General features: G+C 44.8%; 1 protein-coding gene across 15 annotated transcripts; it reads right to left on the bottom strand.

Moving 5' to 3' along the window:
- Positions 1 to 647: 647 nt before the first annotated feature.
- Positions 648 to 22,693, bottom strand: Tpd52l2 (TPD52 like 2). Of its 15 annotated transcripts, none has more exons than XM_052726675.1 (9): positions 22,554 to 22,691; positions 18,092 to 18,168; positions 15,423 to 15,571; positions 14,522 to 14,581; positions 9,221 to 9,322; positions 6,464 to 6,490; positions 5,084 to 5,125; positions 3,795 to 3,843; positions 648 to 2,304 (listed from the first exon to the last, which is right to left on the bottom strand). In XM_052726675.1, the coding sequence occupies exons 1-9, from the start codon at positions 22,570 to 22,572 to the stop codon at positions 2,209 to 2,211; spliced, it is 621 nt and encodes a 206-aa protein (XP_052582635.1). In that variant the 5' UTR covers positions 22,573 to 22,691; the 3' UTR covers positions 648 to 2,208. The 15 variants fall into 15 exon arrangements, 12 of the variants coding, with proteins under 12 accessions (XP_052582635.1, XP_052582630.1, XP_052582631.1 ...); XM_052726670.1 differs by having other exon boundaries at positions 18,092 to 18,237; positions 22,554 to 22,690; XM_052726671.1 differs by lacking the exon at positions 6,464 to 6,490 and having other exon boundaries at positions 18,092 to 18,237; positions 22,554 to 22,690.
- Positions 22,694 to 22,753: the final 60 nt, after the last annotated feature.

Genomic DNA, 22,753 nt, shown 5'->3' with positions numbered 1-22,753 from the left:
GCTTAATGATCAGAGTACACTGGACTGTCTTCCAATATAACCTAGGGTAAATACTTAATTTCTAGTCCAGATCCAGTTGCTGCCCTGCTGTCTGAACTTGTCCAGTGTGAGGGCGACTCCCCATCCCACTCAGCACTTCTGATCTGGACAACAATTCCAACTTACCCTGTTCACTAAGTACTTAAGGTTCTTCATTTATTCATCATTATGTCATATGGCCCCTTATCTGCAGAATAAGATCATTATATCGCCTAAGGGTTGTTGTGCCATGGAGTGACAATCTTCTCTCAGTGAAGTTTAAGATGCTGGTCTTCCCAATGCCCACTTCTGCCAGGTAAGCTGCTGGGTATGACCCAGACTCACAGCAAAGACCAGCAAAGCTTGATGATCACAGGGACAAAAAGTCCCCTTCAGTGGATCCAATCTTGATAATGGACTTCAAGTCCCTTAACTACATGCCTGGCATGCATCCCTGGTCTCATCCAGAGATGCAGCTTCTATACAATTCCCTCCCTTTTATATGTACACCAAAGACTTGTAATTTGTACATGACTGTCTCCTGCCTGCCGCCGTTCAAAGCAAGGAACCATACATTTACTCCCCACTCTTTTGTCATTATCCTAAAAGACACACCAAACAAATAGATGTGGATTTTACTCCAAAGGAATGCTTTATTGACAAGTTGCCTGTTATTCTTTGTAGGAAGATACAATATAGCCTGCCTCCTCACACAACTATTGTTTTTAACCCTGGAAGAAAAAACACCAAGATGTCTCTTCTTCAGTTCCCCAGTTCCTCACTGTTCCTTGCTTTGTGTGGTACAGTATTCAAAGGGTATTCAAGGTACTTGATAATCAAAGGGTATATCACACTGTATCAAACCAGACACTAAAATGGACAGACCCCACCTCATCCAAGGAGTGCAGATATGTGCACACAACAGACAAAGTCTTTGCCCTGCCAAGAGCCATTAAGGCACAGTGTTGCCCCTCCCTCCAGACCATGCCTCCCAACATTCAGGGCCCTAGCGTTGAGAGGATACAGAATGTGGCGATTGGAGGCAGGAGAAGGGAACTTAGAAAGAAATCTTTGTAGCTCCTGAGAAAAGATGACAGCAGAGTTCTGGCTGAACCAAAACCACATCCCATACCTGACCTGCAGCGTTGGTTCTGCTTCTCATTTATTCTTTGTGTAATGGACAGGCAGGCAGGCAGGAACTATGAACCAGAGCCCCGCTCACTGTCAGTAAAGCAACACTGTGCAGGGCACATCCCATTAAGATGCCAAAGATTGAGGCTTCTTTCCTTCTCTCAGCCCTCCTGACCTACAAACACAAGAGCCTTGTGGGCCAGAGTGGAAAGCTACAGGGAAATGCCATTCTTGAAAAGAACCAAGTTTGCACACCAGGAAAAAGTGTTAGAGAAATAAAATGCACTAACTGGTACTGGCAGAGTATGAGATGGGCCAGAGATAAAACTCTACATAGTACTCATAACCCATTAAAGAACCCTCATTTATAGGGATATAAAAGACTATAAACAAATAACGCATAAGGCAATGTAAGGCTTGAATTCAAAGAAATATTTCTCAATAACGAGGCTAAAGTTGTTTTGCCTCACTTTTTTTCTATTTAATTTTTGAAAAGTCCATCACATTTAAAAAATAGTGGATTTGCTTCTGTTAAAGCCAGATTGTTCTCTAAGAATGAAGCAGTTTATGTTTCCTTTCTAGGGTCTCAGAAAATAGAGAACTCTCTCATTCCTCAAATCCATATGAAAAACTGTTACCATGCAATATGACCTAGGTGACTGTATTCCTTCTGAGCTACGGGGAGGAGGGCAGGCAAGGAAATAATGTTCACTTAATACCCCTAACAATTCTTCCCTCAGCATTCTGGTGAGACCACCAAAGGGAACATGGGCTCCTGTTCAATACTTCTCGGGCCCTTCCACCCTGTCCACTTCCTGTGGCCCTGGAAAGGATGGCACAGTGATCTGCTTCATCTATGAGCTTTAGTGTAAAACATTTATGTACAAGACTGTTCTCTAATTCATGCCAAGGCAGCAGCCACATCTGCATGTAGATGGATATGACTGTCTTCAAAACCAGCTCTTCACTGGCCCTGGCTGGTTGCTCTGTCATGCAGAGTTGCAGCTGTGATGATGAGGGTGTGCTTCTGTATTCTGTGGATGATAAGCTATGACAAGCTTAGAAAGGGGCATGATCCGGTAATGGCTGGTCACCACTTCCAGGTGAGGAAGGGAGGTTATCGATGCCATTCTCTCTGCTACCCACAACCTTAGACTATAGAAAAAAACAGAGAAAGTAAACCTAAGACACAACAGAAAACAGAATAGGTCCAGGGACCATGTTCAACTCCCTACACAAGTATACACAACATGAACACTAGTCATCAATGAAAAGAAATGAGTCAATGATACACAACAGTCTGTATAGGTTCCCCAAGAATTACACATTGTGATATTTAGAAAAGCATTCATACTGTGTGGTTCCACTAGATTGATTATATTTTGTATATTAAGAAACATGTATCTGGGGAGGGGAGCTGAAGAAATGGCTCGTTAATCTAGAGCACTTGTTGCTCTTGGAAAGGATTCAGGTTCAGTTCCCAATACCCACATAGTGACTCACAACTGCCTTTTTCTGACCTCCACAGGACCAGTGCATATACATACTCACAGGCAAAACACAAAGTAGAGAAAAAAAATTTTGAGACAGGGTATATTATATATCAATAGCTGTCCTGGATGGAACTCTCTATGTAGACCAGACTGGCCTAGAATATACCTGCCTCTACCTCCCAACTGCTGGGATTAAACATTTTGATTATGTGTGCATAGTATGTATGAATGCATGTGCAGATAAGAGGTTGACATTAGATATTTTCCTTAATCATTCCTCATATTATTTACTAAAGCAGATTATCTCACCGAACCCTGAGCTCAGTAACTTAGCTAGTCTAGCTAGCCAGCTTGCCCTGGAGATACCTTGTCTCTTCAACTCCAGAATATTGTGGGATTATAGGCAGCCTACCACACCTACCTGACTTTTTCATGCTAGAGATCTAGGTTCCAGTCCTTGGGACATCAAGAATGGCCTCAGCAGGTAAAGGTTCTTACCACCAAGCGTGACCACCTGAGTTTGATCCCTAGGATCCACATGGTAAAAGGAGAGACAAGTTTTCTTCTAATCTCCACATGTGTGCCATGGCATATATATATATATATATATACACCCTTCCCCAAATAAATTTTAAAGAGATAGAACTGATTTTGAGTTCTCACTCTTGTGCTGCAAGTGTTTTATCCACATTCTTGAAAGGATAAAATAATAGAGACGAGGAACAGATTAGGGGTTGGCAGGGCAAAGGAAAAAGGAAGACAGGCACGACCGCAGAGGTACTAATGAATTAGAATAGTGACTTATCTGGGTTTGGTGGCATACACCTACATTCCTAGGACTCAGGAGGCAGAGGCAGGTAAACTGAGTTAAAGACAAGCCTGGTCTACAGAGTGAATTCCAGGTCAGCTAGAACTGCTACATAATGAGACCCTGTCTCAAAAAGAAAAAACTAACAACAAACAAAAACATGCTGTTTTGTGTTCAGAGACTTTACCCAAGTTCTGTAAGATATTATTACTTAAGGGACAACATGAGAGGCACAAAAGACCTCTATATGAGTTTCTATAATAACTGAGCCCTCTATAATAAAGAATTTGATTCAATAGATCATACCCATGCTTCAAGAAAACATACAGCCCAAGGATAGTTACCTTTATGGTCCCCACACGGTCTTCAAATGACTTGAAGGTTGCAGAGTTCCTTTAAAGAGAGAAGGGAGATGTTGGCATGAAGAACTGGTTTGTCACCTCACCTTCCTCACATCGAAGGACCTAGGGCTAGGACTATGTCCAGCTCCTAGACTCTCGTTATGAAAATGTGACACAGTAGAAAGGAGTACAATGACTGCAGACTCTACACAGGGTCATTTTTGGGTGCTTTCCAGGTTGGGTCCAAATACCATTTAAGTGTACTGTAAACCCCTGACTACAGGGTGCAGGATCCTGATTAAGCTTAGATGCAGCTCAATGGGGTCACCAAGCCTTGAAAAAATAAAAGACACCCTTGGGTGTCCCCCTTCTAGGAGAGTGAGAATGTGGTCCCTCATTATCACAAATCATGCAGTTAAGTTCCCACATTTTAGGAAATCACTGGAGTCAACACACCTAGAGTTTAAGTGAACATCACCCTAAGAAAACCACCTCTTTTTTTTTTTTTTTGGTTTTTCGAGACAGGGTTTCTCTGTGTAGCTTTGCGCCTTTCCTGGAACTCACTTGGTAGCCCAGGCTGGCCTCGAACTCACAGAGATCCTCCTGGCTCTGCCTCCCAAGTGCTGGGATTAAAGGCGTGCGCCACCACCGCCCGGCGAAAACCACCTCTTGATCATATTATCTTCCGGGTTTTTGTTTTTGTTTTTTGTGTGTGTTTACGTTGGGATTATGAGAAGTCCTGGAGCCCTTCAAGTATATCTTCAGACAAACCACTTAGAAGGGAAATCACAGTTTTGGAATAGTAGAGGATAGAAAGACAGAGGAGAATAGTCCTCACACACTAAGACACAACAATCTTCCTAACAAGGATGGACTTTGCTGAGGCACTATGCTTGACCAAAGAGGTGAGAAGCAACAGACTAGAGAGATGGTCCTGTTGGGCTCTGAGAATCAGGTCTCCAGAGATCCATCTGTGGAGGTCCCAGGTCCATGTGCCAGCCTCTCTAACCCTCCCTGCTAAAGCCACAGGCATCCAGAGCTGGAGCTTGCAAAGTAAAGTATGGGTCATAGGTTCATAGAATGGTTCCCTCTGGAGGCCTAAAAAGAAGTTTCCTTCCCATGAGCTCTTTCTTGTCTACAGACAAGTCTACAGACAGTCTTTAGCTGAGAGGAAGCTGCCAGGAAAATGAAGACATGGATTGGGGGACATAGAAGTACAAGGTTATGACTGGTGTTGCTGCCCACCCCCACCCAGAGACAGTTCTAGAGCAATGGAAGAAGGCATACATTACCTCATGGCCGGCATACTTATCGAGTGACGGATGGAGTAGCTGCTGCTTGGAAGCATGGTGAAAGCAGAGAAGGAAGCAAGAATTAGCCCATGGTGCCAGATCAGCCCACACTTGCCAGCTTAGCTCACATATAAGAAGAGACAAAACTCTACTAGCATCATCAAGAGTAAGCTACTGACCCTTTCCACACAATGCCCTCTTCTAGCACCAAGGGTTTCCAATGCTGCCATTGCTGAGCAGTGTGGCACTGACCAAGAAGAGTATTAAAACAGGGAAACTGAAACCGGTGGTGTACACCTTTAGTCCTACCACTAGAAAGGCAAAGACAGGCTATTTCTGAGTTCAAGTCCAGCCTAGTCTTCAAGATAAGTTCCAGCCCAACCAGGAATACATAGTGAAACTCTGTCTCAAAACAAAAAACAAACAACAAACAAAACAGGGAAACTGTAAGGAGACCTAGGCCTGGGGCCTTTGGGAATATTTATTCCACAGTCCTCAGGGGCCCACAGCACGCTGAATGATGTTTTGGCGAAAATGTAACATCCAGGGTAAGTTAAGTAAAAATATTTAAAGTCACAGATTGCTCTGATTTGACTTCAGACCTCCCAATGACTACTACTAGGATGTGGGAATACTGCAGATGTCAGCACGAAGACTCCTGGAGAAGAGTGTCTAAGGGCTCTCAAATAATAAACTAGACACAACTGAGTCTGGAGCATAGGATTGCTTCTCACAAGCAAGAATACAGGGTCTGCACATTATAGGATTGAGAACACAAGGGACAGGGTTGGTATTTCCTCCTATGTGAAAAATGCTTATTTTCAGGCATAAACTTAGGTATGAACATTTGCCATATAATGTTAGTCACTTATTGCCTCAGGAACATGCAATCCAATGAGGTCCAGATGAGGCACTCAAAGGGGATAATCATTGTAAGGATTATGTCCTTAATTACGTCATCAGCCTGCGACGGCGTCCCAGCCTAAAAAGCAGGCGGGCCCTCTGTGCGTTCCCTTCTCTTTCCGCGCTCCTCTCTCTCTCTCTCTCTCTCTCTCTCTCTCTCTTTCCCCCTCTTCCTTCCTCCTTTCCTCCCTCCCTCTCCCAATAAAGCTCTAAAAAGGTAACTATGGCTCATGATTCTTCTGCGACCCGCAGCATCCATCGGCAAGGCTGCCTCGGGCAGCGGCCAGCCACGAGCGCTGGTGCATCACCAACAGTCATATAGACCATGCCTTGTGAGCAAGCAGCTGTCTCCTGGGTACCATCCTGAGGCAAAGGGGGCTTTCCTACTTTTATACAGCAAAGTCTCCCATAGGCATACCAGAGTCCACCCTGCCCTAATACAGGTGTGTCCATAGGTCATGTCCAAGGTCACCTTACCTAAAGGAGTGTGAGAACGGATGAGCCCTGAGAGATAGCAGCAGGAAGAAGAAGAAAGACAGCATTATAAAAGCAAGGGAGGCCAATGCCATACAAGACCCCAAACAGAAGCCCTATGTCCCTCTGTTCAAATTCTGGAAGATTAAGTAGGGTTAGCATGTGAAAAAAACACTCTGTGAATGCTTCTTTAGTGCTTAAACAGATAGGAATGAGAGAATACATAGCCCCATCCTGAATCCACAAAGGCTAAGAAAACATATTTGGCAACCACGTGGTTGATGGCATTGTATTTCTGAGTACTGTTTTTTTGGTTTTTTGTGGGTTTTTTTGTTTGTTTGTTTGTTTTGGGTTTGTTTTTTTTTTTTTTGTTTTTTTTTTTTGTTTTTTTTGGTTTTTCGAGACAGGGTTTCTCTGTGTAGCTTTGCGCCTTTCCTGGAACTCACTTGGTAGCCCAGGCTGGCCTCGAACTCACAGAGATCCGCCTGGCTCTGCCTCCCGAGTGCTGGGATTAAAGGCGTGCGCCACCACCGCCCGGCTTGTTTTTTTTTTTGGTTTTTCTAGACAGTTTCTGTGTAGTTTTGTGCCATTCCTGGAACTCACTCTGTAGCTCAGGTTGGCCTGGAACTCACAGAGATCTGCCTTTCTTTGCCTCCCGAGTGCTGGGATTAAAGGCGTGCGCCACCACCAGCCAGCCTGAGCACTGTTACATGTATAACAATACAAACAATTACAGGTTAAAGGAGAGAAAGCAAAAAGAGGTCTAAAGAAAACATCTGAGACATAAGTAGCCCAGTGAGTAAAGACTTGAGATATGACACAGTGAGCCAGCCAGGCTTCATGTCCATGGAGCACCTTGGATTCTCTGAAAGCTAAACAGTAACCCAAGCACCATAAGATGACCTATAACATACTAGGGACTAAGCACTAAGGCTCTATGCTGTATCATGGAGGCCAACCTAGAATATGCATGTCCAAGGGCAGCTGCTAGCATAATAGAACATAGCTGGCCACTCCTCCACAGTACAATGAAGTCCTCCCCATCTAAATTGGTGCAATCTATGAGCAGAGGCTACTCCAACACAGAAGAAACCACTGAAGAATGCACTCACCACTCTAGGTTTAAGTAGGGTCATCAAGCCTACTTCCCTCTTCCCATCCCAAGTCCAGGGTTTATCAGAGGCACCTGGAGCTCCAATGACTCTAGGACTGGTCCACCATAGACAGCAACATCCATTTATCCCTCCTAAACTCATGCTATTAGCTTCCTGAGCCTAATAGGCATTCTCAAGAAACTATTAGCATAATGGACCTTGGCCTCAGAAACCACTGTGATTATGAGATGATGGGGCTCTGTTGTGGGCCAGAGAGATCAGAGTTCAAAACACTAATACAAACACCAACAGACAGGCTCTCCTCCCCAGGGGAAGACACATAGTAAACAGGAAGCCCTTTGGGCACGGTAAACACAACCAGCACAAGCACCCAGCTGGAGAGAACCAGTTTCTCTGACCTTGTTCTGAAGCCCTCCCTGCACTGTGGTTGCCTACACATGCCAGAGCAGTGAGACCAGACAGCGCTATGCCAGCAGCACTGCCACAGGGACCCTGCTAACTGCCTGCTGTAGTCCCAAGACTACAAACCATGGGGTCAATAGCAAATCCCAGTTTTCTGAGGAGAAAATAGAAACTTTATTTTTTCTTCAAAAAGGAGAAGAAATAAAACAGGATCATATCTAATGCTCCCAAAGAAAGGCAGGCCATATAAAACAGCTCAATCAAGATAGCTAAACATAGCCAGGTGGAGGTGCTACGTGCCTTTAATCCCAGCACTCCAGAGGCAGAGGCAGGAAGATCTAAGTTCAAGGCCAGCCTGGTCTACAGAGCAAGTTCCAGGACAGCCAGGACTACACAAAGAAACCCTACCTCAAAAGAAGAAAAAACAAAAAGATAGCTAAACAGGCTAGGCATGGTATCCACACCTTCAATACACCAATACTCAGGAGGTAGAGGCAGGTGGATCTCTGTGGATTTGAGACCAGCCTGATCCACATAGTGAGTTCAAGGCCAGTTAATTATACATAGTGAGACTCTGTCTCCAAAAAAAAAAGGTGGGTCAGAGCCATTTCCATCAACACCAAGGGCTGCCCACCCTATCAGATTTCTACCCAGAATGCTCTGAACAGACTAAAAAATGAGTAAAAGCTGAGTGTGGTACCTCATGCCTATAATCCCCGAATTTGGAAAGCTGATGCAGTAGAATTACCATGAGTTCAAGACCAGCTTGGATTGCAGAGTAAGAAATTATCGCAAAACGACAACAAAAATGCAAACACACATACAGAGTGAGAACACCTGTAATGAGCAAGCAACCTACTTTTCAGGAAGAACACAATGGCAGTTCCTGGGAGCTTGGCCAGGATACCAGTGGCATAATCAGCAACTACCCACCACTAGACATATCACCTCATAGTTCAAGAAGCCCCAAGCTGATCCTAAAGACAACATGTGACCTGCCTTAATGTACACCCCATTCCATCATGACTCCCAATTCCTAGGCTACATCACTGCTTTGCAAAAGAGCTGCAGGGAAAGAGACTAGTGACCTTTCTTTCCAAGGAATATATAAATGGCCAAAGACAGACAATAGGAGCCAGAGGAATTCTCACAAAGGTCTACAGTAGATTGGTCCAGGTTATCGTGGGTGTTTCTATGTTATATGTCTGAACCCTTGACTTGAAGCAGGTTTCTAACTGCTTACCTCATGTCTCCGAGTTTCCTACTGATGGCAGAGCTCATGGTGGACAAGGCAGCAGATGTCTTCTGTCCTGCCTGTGAAAGGGTTTCTTGAGTCTTCTTGTAGCTGGGGAAAAGACACACCACTTAGACTAACTAAACAGCAAGGGCAGCAGCAGTCCATCACCAAAGAAACGAAGTGTATAGAGAGCACCCATGGGAAAATCAGGGAGGAGTTGAGCAGGTGGTAAACACTCACTAGGTGGTGGTGGCATGCTCCCTAGGTCCCTACAATGCTGATCTACTCCAGTTCCTCAACTTCCAGTTCATCTAAACCTGACCTGAGACTTTACCATGCTTCTGTTTTCTTATGATACTTCTGACTGCTCAGGAAGCTAAAACCTGCTAACTACAGAGAAAACAGACCACAGACATGCTGGGTCTGGCAGCACACTTGGGCAGGCAATACTGAAGCAGCAAAGGCCAAGAAAGGTCTCAGCTTCTGATCAAGTCAACTGAAGTTCAAAGCTTCTCCTTCCAATTCCCACATAAGACAGTCAGTCTTCTGAGACAAGAAAGCACAAGCTGAAGAGCATCCATGAAGGACGTCCCCAATGTGGGTTAGCACCTGTACAGTGCCTTCCTTACACTGAAGAGCCCTTTGATTTCCAGCACTTTCTAAATAATATCCTTCTAGAACATAAACATCCCTTTCTCATGTTCCCTCTACAGTGCATGGGCAGTGTTGGCCCACAACAAAGACCACCAGTCCTATCTCCTCCCATCCCCTCTATTGCTTATCCACATGTATACACATTACACCAAGTTCCAATGGCTCTATAACCTTAACACCAATGGGATGAATGTAATAATGGGCAGAGATACTATGGAGTCCATCATAAGAATCTTGCTTCCCTGTTGGCTTTGCTACCACAAAAAAGGCAGCAGTTTTGAAAACAACCAAGATCATAACCAAATAAACAAATGCCTCATTCAAAACTTTTAGGTCATAGCTCCTCACTGGATGGAGCTGGGGAACTTGAAGCTGAACCAGGAATAGATGGAGACTCATGAGGCTGCTTAGTATCACCATGGTAACCTAAAGCACTTCTCTCCAGCACACCTGGCAAGGCTTGAAGTGGGGTATCAGTAACTGGCTTTCCAAGCCCTTCCTGCCCCTACCTCCGATAGGAGATCTAGTAAAAGCACCTGCCAGTCCATAGGTTAAAGACAGGTCTGGTAACCCACAAGGGCCCTGCAGTCTCCTCCTGAGTCTACCCAAGCCCAAGGTACACAGCACTCACTTTCCTACTAAAGCCAGGGAAGCAAGATTCCTATAGGAAGTACACTTCACTGAAAACAAAGTGTTTCTTTAAAACATCAAGTTCAAGGTAACTAAGGTCTGCATTTATTTGCAGAAATATAAATTCAAGATAACTAGTACCTACAAAAAGGAGAAGAGAAGGAAAACAGGAAAAAGACAGAGGCAGAGAGAGAGGGGGGAAAGAGAGAGAGAACAAAAACAAACATATTCTAGTCAGTCAGTCATGGTAGCACATGCCTATAATCCCAGCGCTTGGGAGGCTAAAGTAGGAGGATGAAAAGTCTGAAACCAGACTAAACTCCATAGCAAGACCTTATTTCAAAAAAAAGGAAGTGAATGAGAGAGGAAGAGAAGGAAGGCAGGAAGGCAGGTCATAAGGTCATCACTCAGGTCCATAGGCTCCAGTGCTGCAGGCCAACTGTCACAGCCTCATATACCGAGACAAACACACTCATGGCAACCTGGGAATCACTACATGACACTACTGGGGAAGCTAAGCTCAGAAAGTGGTAGCTGGAAAGCAGAGACAGACAGCTAGCTAGGGAGCACTGTGCTGCGCTTCCCTAGACAGCTCCTCTTTGAAAATTAGACCTCTTAGAACAGTGGTTCTCAACCTGTGGGTCAAGACTCCTTTGGGGGTCAAGGGCTTTTTCACAAGAGGCACATACCAGATATTCTGCATATCAGATATTCACATTTTACAATTCATAACAGTAGCAAAATTATAGTTATGAAGTAGCAACAAAAATAATTTTATGGTTGGGGGTCACCAGCATTAGGAAGGTTGAAAACCACTGCCTTAGAAGAACCTAGAACAGGCAGGGTATCTGTCAGCAATTGTGGACATGCTTTCCCTGCCCTTTCAGAGTCTTCCTTTTGAGGCTAACCTTACTTTCTTCTTAGGCTTACCAGAGGATACAGCTCCCTGTCCACAGTAACTAATTCTCATAATGCCCACACTTGGGCAACCTTGTTAGTATGCAAAGAAAAGCAGGGGCTTCTCGGGTGTGGTGGCGCACGCTTTTAATCCCAGCACTGGGAGACAGAGGCAGGCGGATCTCTGTGAGCTCGAGGCCAGCCTGGACTACAGAGTGAGTTCCAGGAAAGGAGCAAAGCTACACAGAGAAACCCTGTCTCGAAGAAAAACAAACAAACAAACAAACACCCCAGAAAAAGCAGGTGCTTCTCTGTCATCTTACCCTGATTGACACTAATTCTGCTGTTAACTGTAGCCCAAAGAACTCAAAGTAAAACATGAACCAACTAGTAACTACAGAGTTTATGTGGTACATTCAACACTGTTGTTTCTTGTTATAGCTACCTAAAAAAGAACGCAACAGGGTTTCATGACCCAGAGAACATGGATGCTCCTTTATACACAAAAAAGAAAGCAAGCCCCACCCCCACAGCATCTCAACTGTGTTAAGTGCAGTACAACTCCCAGGACTATAAAACGCTGTGGAATAATTCTCTTGTACACTGTAAAGATTTGCTACTCAAATTGGTTTAATAAAATGATGACTGGCCAGTAGCCAGGCACAAAGGATAGGCAGGGTGACCCAACTAGGAGAATTCTGAGAAGAGGAAGGGCGGAAGCCAGGAGTCAGCAGCCAGATGCAGAAGAAACAAGATGAGAATGCCATTTTGAGAAAAAGTACCAAGCCATGTGGCTAATCATAGATTAAGAATTATGGGTTAATTTAAGTGTAAGAGCCAGTTAATAATAAGCCTGAGCTATCAGCTGAGCATTTATAAGTAATATTAAGACTCCAAGTCAATTATTTGGTAAGCAGTTGCTGGGTATTTAGGAACAAGCAAGCTGGAGAGAAACTTCTACCTACAGGCAGACACTCATATCTAATGAATCCCATGTTGTTCCAGTCCTCCAGCATGCTACTGGTTGAAAGGGTCAAGAAAGTCAGGAAGCTTGAACATATGAACTTCCTCTGTGAAACCGCCAGGCAGAGTCAATCCTGCCAGCAGTCCAGCTCCTGAATTCTAATCAAGATAGGCACTAACCAGGCAGAGGAATCAGAGCAAGTGGTATCTTCAGTCCTATTCCCATTACCCTGGTTTCTCAATGCAAAATGCATCCAGATTAGAAATCACTGCTGACAGCTCTTCCCCCAAAAGATGGGACAAAACCCTGGAAAAGGGCCTCTGCCACAGAATTACTAGAATGGGGTGTTCCATAAGCTACACGTCCACATAAAGCCATAGACTTCTCTGGGAGATAGCAGAATCCCATGTATTTCATGAGACCTCTGTGAAAAAATATTCAAGATGGCATCCCAGACAGCTCTCTGTCTGGCAATTTCTCAAACACAATGAATACACATTTCTCCCAAGACTATCTGCTGGGGGAATGTCTTTCCTGTATGCTGTGAATATATGTTGTTCCCATTGGTTAATAAATAAGCTGCTCTGGCCTATGGCAAGGCAACTTAGAGGCAGGCAGGAAATTCAAGGAGAGAGACAGGAAAGAGAAAGGCAGAGTTGGGAGAGATGCCAGCTGCCACCGTGGAAGGAGCAGCAAGATGCCAGCAAAGATGCCAATAGGCGGGTAATGCCACGACCACGTGGCAACTCATTAATAGAAATGGGTTAAATTATAAGAGCTAGGGGACTAGAGAGATGGCTCAGCAGTTAAGAGCACTGGCTGCTGCTCTTCCAGAGGTTCTGAGTTCAATTCCCAGCACCCACATGGTGGCTCACAGCCATCTGTAATGAAATCTGATGCCCTCTTCTGGCATGCAGGCATACACGCAGACAGAACACTGTATACATAATAATAAGATACTCTTTAAAAAAAAAAAAAAAGCTATAAGAGCTAGCTAGCAAGAAGCCTACCACAGGCCATGCAATTAGTAATTAATATTAAACCTCTGAATGATTATTTTATAAGTGGCTCTGGGACTGCAGGACTGGGCAGGACCCGAGAAACTTATGGCTACAACTATCTTTACGTTGAATCTGCATTATGAGCCTGTCTAGGGCTCTAGCAGCATAGATGACAGTGTCTTTACCTAGGGAATATATGCTTCCAGCAAACTCATTGTCTAGTGCAGTCCCGAAGTGCTCATAGGAAAGCTAAGGTGTTGAACCAAAACAAACCAGAGCTTTCTATACCTGACTGCTTCCCATATGACACCAGACCTTAAGGCCCTACACGCACAGGGAACAAAGGTGGTCTCCAGGTACCTTTAAGATAAATAGGTAAATAAGCTCAGCAGAATTTCCTTCAGTCCACACATGGGAGGACTTCTCCCCTAAGCTTTATAGTAACCATGTCAGCATTTCTAAAAGCAGACTATTCTCTGGCAGTCAAATCCTGCCAGAAACCATCTCAAGTCTGATTAAATCATGCATCAACCCAGCAGAGGACAAAGTTATTATAATCAGACTATTACATGGGTAAATGACATGCCATTACCTAGATTAGGGATCCCAAGACAACAGAAGTCATTATAGCTTTGACAGACATATAGGACGATCTACAAGTAATTCATGCTCTACTGACATTTTATGTGGCTGACAGTGTAGCACCTCCAGACCACAGAACTTCATGAACATGTGCCACCATTATTCTCACCCCAACCCAAGAATCTCTCATACACCAACAGCTGTAGCTGAATCTGAGGGTAGAGGACAGGAAGAAATCAAGTACAAAAATCCACCACCAACAACAGGTCAGATGGCATTAACCACCATGTCACTGCCACAAGTCAGGGTGTATTTACTATTCAGAGACACTGCCCACTCAGTTCAGGAACGACATATAATCAGGCAGAGGACTTTAAGCATGATCTGGTGACAGAGTGGATTTCTCTAACTACTGTACTCTATCCTTCTGGTATTTAAAACATACTTTTATTTATAGTTGGGAAGAGAATGATAGCCAGCAAGCACTGAAAGACAGTTTGTGCCAAGGATGCACAGCTTCCCTGCCCCAGGGAGACAGAGAGAAGAGTGAGGAAGGACACTGACAGCATGGGCACTCACAGGTCAGACTGGGTCACTTTCTCATTCCACTCTCCAAGTTTCTCAGACGTTTTCACATAGCTAAAAACAGAAAGTCTGTGATGAATATCTGGAATGATTTAAACCCAGGCTTCAGGCTGCAGGTAAGACTCCAGAGAAGACAGAAACACCACCTGGCAAGACTCCTGGTCTGCAGCCCACCCAAACAGTCCAGTGCCACCACCATACCTGTGTAGGCCCAGGTCTAGCTAGGAGGACTACACAGGACAGAGATGACCACGTCCTCTCCCAAACACAACACAGGAGCACCTGCTCTTTTAATAGAAGGCTCCAGAGAAGGGCACAGCCCATGGCCCCTTCATGCTCTGACATTTACCATGAGTCTGGACTCAAAGTTCCCAACATCCTAGTACAGAAACAATGGATTTCTATAGGTGAAATTTACAAAATGTGATTCAATTTTTGCTTCTTTAGTAAAAAGCTTCTGGAGACATCCCCCAAAGGAATGTTGTAACAAAGGAGAAATATGGACACAAACATGGCAAACTCTAACCAAATTCTGACAGTTCAGTCACATGTAAGACTAGTACCCACTTCTACAGACCAGAAAAGTCATTCTAAGGACCTCATTGGTGCTCTGACCAATTTGGACCCAGCAGAAACACTTTCTACTTGGACACCTAGCTAAGTCCATCCACCTTTCCAAACACATGTAGATTTCATGCTCTGAGTAAACACAGGCACAGTCCTTAAGAACTCAAGTCTTCTGGTTACCTATTTCCAGCAGGCTCATTTAATACTGATTGTTGCAAAGCATCTCATTCCCCAGCATTCTTATATTCTATCCACAAGAAAGAGGCATACCCCAGTGAACACTTTCTTAGCCAAAGGAATATGGGACCACCATGGGACTGGTACCTACGCAGTAGAGACCTGCACATCATGCCAGCTCCTAGACAGGTTCTGCTTCAGCTCCCCTAAAGTAGAGAGGCCCAGCCTCCTTTTCAGCTCTCCACAGTGCCTCTCTTTGGCTGCCAGGACCTGGCGTAGAGTGACAATTTCTTCTTCCACCTGTAAAAGAAGCAGGGCTGGGGATATAGCTCAGTTGGTAGAACACTTGCCTTGCATATATGAGGCCCTGAATTAGAACCCCAGCACCACAAAAAATAAAAATGCAGTTGACCTGAGAGGCTGTGGGAACCCACAAAGGTTTTCTAGTGAGATCTGAGCTTGCTTTATACAGCAGGGCTGCATTAAGGGATGGCTTGACCACGTGCATGGTCACCAAGTGTTTGGGATGGTCTGTACTTGGCTGTGCTGGGGGGAGGTCTTTTGCTCCACCCCTTGGCATTCCTTTAGAAGACCTTTAGGGGCTGGAGAGATAGCTCAGAGGTTAAGAGCACTGACTGTTCTTCCAGAGGTCCTGAGTTCAATTCCCAGCACCCATATGGTGGCTCACAACCATCTGTAATGAGATCTGGCGCCCTCTTCTGTATACATAATGAATAAATAAATCTTTAAAAAAAAAAAAAAAAAAGACCTTTAGTAGAGATAGAAGGGGCTGGTGGGTTTTGACCCAGGCCCTCCCGAGGCTATCCTGTGTTTCTATCTCTCCTCTATATTTCTATCTAAATCTCTTATCCCTCACTCCTCAAGAGTCCCTGGAACAAATAGATGTGGGAGCTGGTCCCCCCACAAGAGGCTATGACTACTACAGGAAGTAACCAACAAACATCCTTACCCATGTCATGAGACTTTCTAAAGAAGTTTTTACTTACAGAAACAGTTTATCTTAAAAATAGCATTCACAATGGCAGCTATTCTGCTTTTATCTGGCATCAGCACCCCAACTTCTGGAAAACTACCCCCACACTAGTCAGTAGTTCTCTACGACTGCCAACCACTTCTCCCATTTCCCTTAAGTCTCAGGACAACCAAGTGAGCCCTATCAGAGCTCTTCCATGAGAGTGGACATGAGTGTTAGGACACAAGTTCCTCTTCCAATGGATTCTGGGCCTGGCTTAGATATTGCAACTGAATCTGCTAGAAGTAAAGACCCACAGAGGAATCTCCTATACAGTAAAAAGGAAGCAGAACTGACAGAGAAACAGAGACCTAGGTGTGAGAGAAACGTTTCTAATGGCAATTATTGTTGTTCCAGAGGCCAGCTCCAAGCCTTAGTGAGAGCCAGTTCTTTCTTTGTCTGTCTGTCTCTCCCCTCTCTCTCTCTTTCTGGTTTGGAGACAGGGTTTCTCTGTGTAGCCCTGGCCTTCAGAAATCAATCTGTAGTCCAGGCTGTCCTTGAACTCAGAGATCCACCTGCCTCTGCCTCCTGAGTGCTGGGATTAAAGTTGTGTGCCACCACCTCTACCTGCCTCTCCTTTGTTCTTATGGCAGTTTCAGTTTAAAAGAAAGATTTGAGCAGGGCGGTGGTGGCACATGCCTTTAATCCCAGCACTCGGGAGGCAGAGCCAGGCAGATCTCTGTGAGTTCGAGGCCAGCCTGGGCTACCAAGTGAGCTGCAGGAAAGGCGCAAAGCTACACAAAGAAACCCTGTCTCAAAAAACAAAAAACAAAAAAGAAAGATTTGGGGGTGGGGGAGAGTTTGAGACAGAGTTTCTCTGTGTAACAGTCCTAGCTGTCCTGGAATTCAATTTGTAGACCAGGCTCACCTCAAACTCACAGAGATCCGAAGAAATCTACCTGTCTCTGCCTCCCAAGTGCTGAGGGATTAAAGGTGTATGCCATTTGATAATAAGGACCTGAACTTTTAAAAGAAAAGTGACTTCTGGAAAGAACAATTTTTGAAGCTTTCCCACTACAGAATGTGTTCCCAATATTTTTAGTCCCAGTATAAATAGCTACACTGAATAAGAATTCCTTTTCCGTCAGGCATGGGAGAACAGTCCTACAGATAGTCCCAAGAGACAATTGCTTGACCCCATATGGGGCAAGACTCCTCATCAAAAAGATAATAAAAAGAAAAAAGAGCTGGGCGGTGGCGGTGCACACCTTTAATCCCAGCACTCAGGAGGCAGAGGCTGTTGGATCTCTGTGAGTTCCAGGCCAACCTGGTCTACAGAGTGAGTTCCAGTACAATCAAAGTTGCTAAGCAGAAAACTCTGTCTTGGAAAGAAAAAAAGAAAAAGAAAAAGGAAAAAGAAACAAAAGTAAACATGGTGCCACTTGGAAGACAGAGAGAAGCAGGAGGATTATGAAGTAGAGGTCAACCCAAAACAAACTAAAACTAAAAAGATCCAGTGGACACAGATTCATGATGTCCTAAAAATGACTTTCAAGTGTTAATACCAGCAAACAGCATACTTGGAGACATTATTGTGTAGACATCATCTTCATGGGGCACCTAGTATTTCCAGACAGAGGTGGTAAGATGAGATCAGGGCCTGCCTCTTCCAACAGGTGATTCAAGTCAACACTTTAGAAGTAGGCACATACAAAGAGATAACCCAGTAGACACAGAAGGCAGATAATACCCCAGCAACAGCTCTGTCACAGGATAAAGTGTTCTATTCTCTGTATAACCCAAAAGGACTCACAATTACCCCACAACAGGAAATAAAACCAAGACACCTTAACAAGCTCAGCCCGAAGCTCTTCTTCCTCCACCTCTGTCAGGCCCTCTACAGCTGGAGTTCGGGGGGCCACACCTGGGTCAACAGGGACATCAGTCAGGAAATCAGACAGCACACCTTTGTTAGGAGAATTCAAGTTGATATCTGTCAGAGACAAAAATGAAGTCAAAAAGTGTCAAGTAATTTGTAACTCTACTAAGAAAGAAGTAAGAATGGAAGGAAATAGGTGGCCAAAAGAAGCAGGAGAACACTGGAAACTAGAAATACCTCCAAAAGTCTATGATGATGATCTGGGCATTGGATGGAGAACAGCTACTTCTTGGGTACCTGAGATGAAAACCCAATACCACCTGTGCTGCTAGAATACAAGAAACACTAGCTAAAGCAGCCAAAACATAGGTTCTGGTCTCCCTTTTGAAATATTATCTTCTAAAGCAGGAAACCCTGCTTCAAAGAAAGCAGTCCAATCTAGTAAATCTTCTAATTTTTTTTTTTCCCCTTGGAGTGAAGGAAGTAAATATAGCAAGCATTATTTTCCATTCAACTCAGGGAATGCTAAAGATTACTTACATGGATTATATGCTAGTCATCAAACCCCAATAAGAAATCAGCAAAACAAAAATCACTTTTAATCCCATCCCTGATCCTCTGAACCTCTGACAGGAGACTGCCATATGTACAAAGATAGAAATATATTCTTCCACACACCTATAATACTAGATCCACTTCAAATTCCTGCAGTCACCAATTTTTCTTCACATTAGGCACATCTTCCTATCTGCATAAATATCTTAGCACATAAAAAAAGCCATTCTTAAGCCGGGCGGTGGTGGCGCACGCCTTTAATCCCAGCACTCGGGAGGCAGAGCCAGGCGGATCTCTGTGAGTTCGAGGCCAGCCTGGGCTACCAAGTGAGTCCCAGGAAAGGCGCAAAGCTACACAGAGAAACCCTGTCTCGAAAAACCAAAAAAAAAAAAGAAAGCCATTCTTGCCTGGCAGTGGTGGCGCACGCCTTTAATGCCAGCACATGGGAGGTAGAGCCTGGCAGATCTTTGTGAGTTCAAGGCCAGCCCGGTCTACAGAGAAAGATCCAGGAAAGGCACAAAGCTACGCAGAGAAACCCTGTCTCGAAAAACCAAAGAAAAAAAAAACAAGAAAGCCATTCTTATGAGCATGGTGACTCACATCTCTAATCCTAGCACTCAGGAGGGAGAGAGGCAGGCAGACTTCTGTGAGTTCAAGGCCAGCCTGGTCTAAAACATAAACTAGAAAGGAAAACATCTTTAATCACATAAAAGTTTGTCAACTAAACAAATTCTAAAATCTCCTAAATATAAATTGAAAACACTAAAAAACCAGATGTTCTACTCAACAGTAGCTGGAAACATCTTTTTAAAGACTTTTTTTTTTTTATCTTTTGTTTTCTTTTGAGACAAGGTTTTTCTCTGTAGCTCTGGCTGTCCTGGAACTCATTTTGTAGACCATACTGGCCTCAAAGATCCACCTGCCTCTGCCTCCTTAGTGCTGGGATTAAAGTAGTGGGCCACCACGCCAATTGCATTTTTTTTTTAAAGTAACTGACTTTTAAAGTAACTGTTTTGTTTGTTTCATGCAAGTAACTTTTGAAATTTTATTTATTTATGGGACAAGAGAGATTGCTCAGTGGCTAAGTGCACTTGCTGCTCTTCCAGAAGACCTTAGTTTAATTCCCAGCACCCACACAGTAGCTCACAAACACCTGTCACTTCACTTCCCAGGGGTCCAATGTCCTCTTCTGACCTCCACTGGCACTGGGCACACAAGGTACCATGTGGGCCCTAGGCATCAAATTCAGGCAAGCACCTTTATCTTGCCAGTTCATGACTTGAATTTTTATTTTATTTTATTTGTGTTTTTACCTGTATGTATGTCTGTGTGAGGGTGTTATATCCTGGAGTTACATATAATTGTGAGCTGCCATGTGGGTGCTGGGAACTGAACTTGAGTCCTCTGGAAGAGCAGTCAGGCTCTTAACTGCTGAGCCATCTCTCCAGCTCCTCATGACTTGAATTTTTAACTGAGATCTTTTTTCTTCTCTGTGTAGTTTTGGTGCCTGTCCTGGATCTCGCTCTGTAGATCAGGCTAGCCTCGAACTGCCTCTGCCTCCCAAGTGCTGGGATTAAAGGCATGTGTCACTACTGCCCGGCTTAACTGAGATCTTTTAACTGAGAGTTTATTTCATTATCTGTAGTCATTGTGCTGAATCTACTCAAACTAAGTACCTCAAAATCTCTACAATTATAGGGCTGGAGAGTGTTTTCTGTTGTTCCAGGGTATTGTATTTAGGATTTCTATTAGTGTGATAAAACACCATGACTGTCGGGTAGTGGTGGTGCACACCTTTAATCCCAGCACTTGGGAAGCAGAGCCAGGTGGATCTCTGTAAATTCAAGGCCAGCCTGGTCTACAGAGCAAGATCCAGGACAGGCACCAAAACTACACAGAGAAACCGTCTCAAAAAAACCAAAAACACCATGACCAAAAGCAACTTTGGGAGGAAAGGGTTACTTTACTTACATATTACAGTCCATTATCAAAGGAAGTCAGGGAAGGATCCTGGAGGCAGGAGCTGATGCAGAGGCTATGGAGATACTGCTTTTACTGGCTTGCCCAGCCTGCTTTCGGGCATTATCAGAACCACTTGCATAGGGATGGCAGTAATCTGGGTCCTCCTACATCAATCAATCCAGAAAATGCCCTACAGACTTGCCTACAGGTCAATCCTACGAATGTATTTCTCAATTCAGATTTCTTCTTCCCACCAGGCAATGGTGGCACATGCCTTTGATCCCAGCATTTAGGAGGCAGAGGCAGGTGAATTTCTGTGAGTTCAAGGCCAGTCTGGTTACAGAGCTAGTTCCAGGACAGCCAGGGATACACAAAGAAACCCTGTCTGGAAAAACAAACAAAAACCAAAAGATTCCTTCTTCTCACATGACTCTAACTTGTGTCCGGTTGACATAAAAACTAGCCAGCACACAGAAGAACCAAGTTTTATGTGAACCTGGCTGGGAAATGGGCTGTTTACTTATCTGTTGAGGATGCCAGTGACTTCAAATTTGTCCTCTCTTCCTCTCCCCCTCTCCTCTCTTTCCTTTCCTTTTATGTGGTGCCAGGCTACTAGAGAAAGGCCTTTATCACTGTTGTGTAAATAGCTTCCTCTGAAATGGAAAGATTCCATCCTGCAGGGAAAGCTCCTTAAGCAGGAAGGCAAACCACTCAAAATAACTTCAGGAAATCCCTGAAACCAATTAGATTCACTAAGGTCCTCCCTGCCACAATCAACAATAAAAGCTGAAAGTCCCTCAGAGACAAGTGAAACTGAGCTGCAAAGAAGACTCTCAGAGGAGAAAGGTTGCAAAGAAGACTCTTGAGACCAGAACAGCTGCCTGGAAGGAGCAGAAATCAGGCCAAACCTGGAAAAGGTTTAGACCAACTGAGGCTCCTGGAAAGGACACTCTACATGAGAACTTTCAAAGTTCAATGAATTTGCAAATATCCATCAAAGTAGAAAAACATCCAGAATGTCCAGAATGGTAAGAACCCAGAAATTCTACTGGGAGGTCGGGGGTGGGGACACTCGCCTTTAATCCCAGCACTTGGGAGGCAGAGGCAAGTGAAATCTCTGATTTTGAGGCCAGTCTAGTCTACAGAGCAAGTTCCAGGACAGTCAGGGAAACACAGAGAAACCCTGTTTCAACGCCCCCCCTCAAAACAAAAACCCAGAAATTATAATGCTTAGGTAATGTGTTGGTGCAGGTCAAACCGTAGAAAAGATTTTTGAGTTTAGCAGTGTAGTTAAGTAAGCATTCCCACTTGTACCACCGTCTCAAGATTTTAATCTCCTCAGCCTGAGCCACACTTCTCCGTGGCAACCTCATACTGGTCTCCAGTGTCTGTTTTGGCAACAGATCTGTTCTGGGTGTGCCCCTGACTCACTCTACCCTTCTCCCATGAGGCAACCTCCTAAGTAGGTTACAGTGGCGTTACCACCCAAGAGGCGCTCTAAATACAAGGATGGTTGCACCGCCCCTTCCTTGTAAAGAGCCGCCCACCATGCCTAGGCTGGAGTCCAGCACCAGATGGGGTATTTATTCCCAAGGGCCCAGCGAAAGATAGAGGGCCGCAGAGCCAGCAAGTGGCGGACAGATAGTGAACCGCATTAAGAGAAATGTCTAGAGTTATGAAACTCTAGGAACCGAGAGGGCGCCGAGGAACGCCGCTTCAGAGCGATCCCAGGGGAGGCCCAGGTGCCGTGGCAAGGCAGTAACAGAACACACACCGCGGCCATCAGTAGCCTTGAGGTCAAGGGCCTGTCGACCGAAGAGAGGACGTGAATCGGACCGGCAGAGACTGAGAGGACTGGGGGGCCGAGTCGCGACTACCGGAATGCGACGCAGCCCCTGACCATTTGCAGGTACCTTGGCTGGCGGAGTCCATATTCAGGTGACAGCTGAGCCGTAGCTGGCCTCGGAGCAAGGATCGCAGGCACTAGAGGAGCCAAGCACCAAGTACTGGAAGCTGGCAGCCGCGTACACGCGAGCCAGTGGAACTGTCGGGCCGCAGCAGTATTACGTAATCAGCGACGCGCCGCCTTACTTCCGCTTGGATCTGTGCTCCG

Source organism: Peromyscus californicus, unplaced genomic scaffold (genome assembly GCF_007827085.1).
Source record: "Peromyscus californicus insignis strain IS unplaced genomic scaffold, ASM782708v3 Scaffold_7__1_contigs__length_154581171, whole genome shotgun sequence".
Lineage (NCBI taxonomy): Eukaryota > Metazoa > Chordata > Mammalia > Rodentia > Cricetidae > Peromyscus > Peromyscus californicus.
Note: the sequence above shows the minus strand (reverse complement) of the source record. Positions and strands in the feature narration are given on the sequence as shown.

What these genes read in the sequence shown, in the direction of transcription:
- Tpd52l2 (XM_052726670.1), bottom strand. An exon ending in CCGTTCTCACACTCCTTTAG is followed by an intron (nt 5,126 to 6,463) that starts GTAAGGTGACCT and finishes GCTTCCAAGCAG; the next exon opens with CAGCTACTCCATCCGTCACT. An exon ending in ATAAGTATGCCGGCCATGAG is followed by an intron (nt 3,844 to 5,083) that starts GTAATGTATGCC and finishes CTCTCTTTAAAG; the next exon opens with GAACTCTGCAACCTTCAAGT.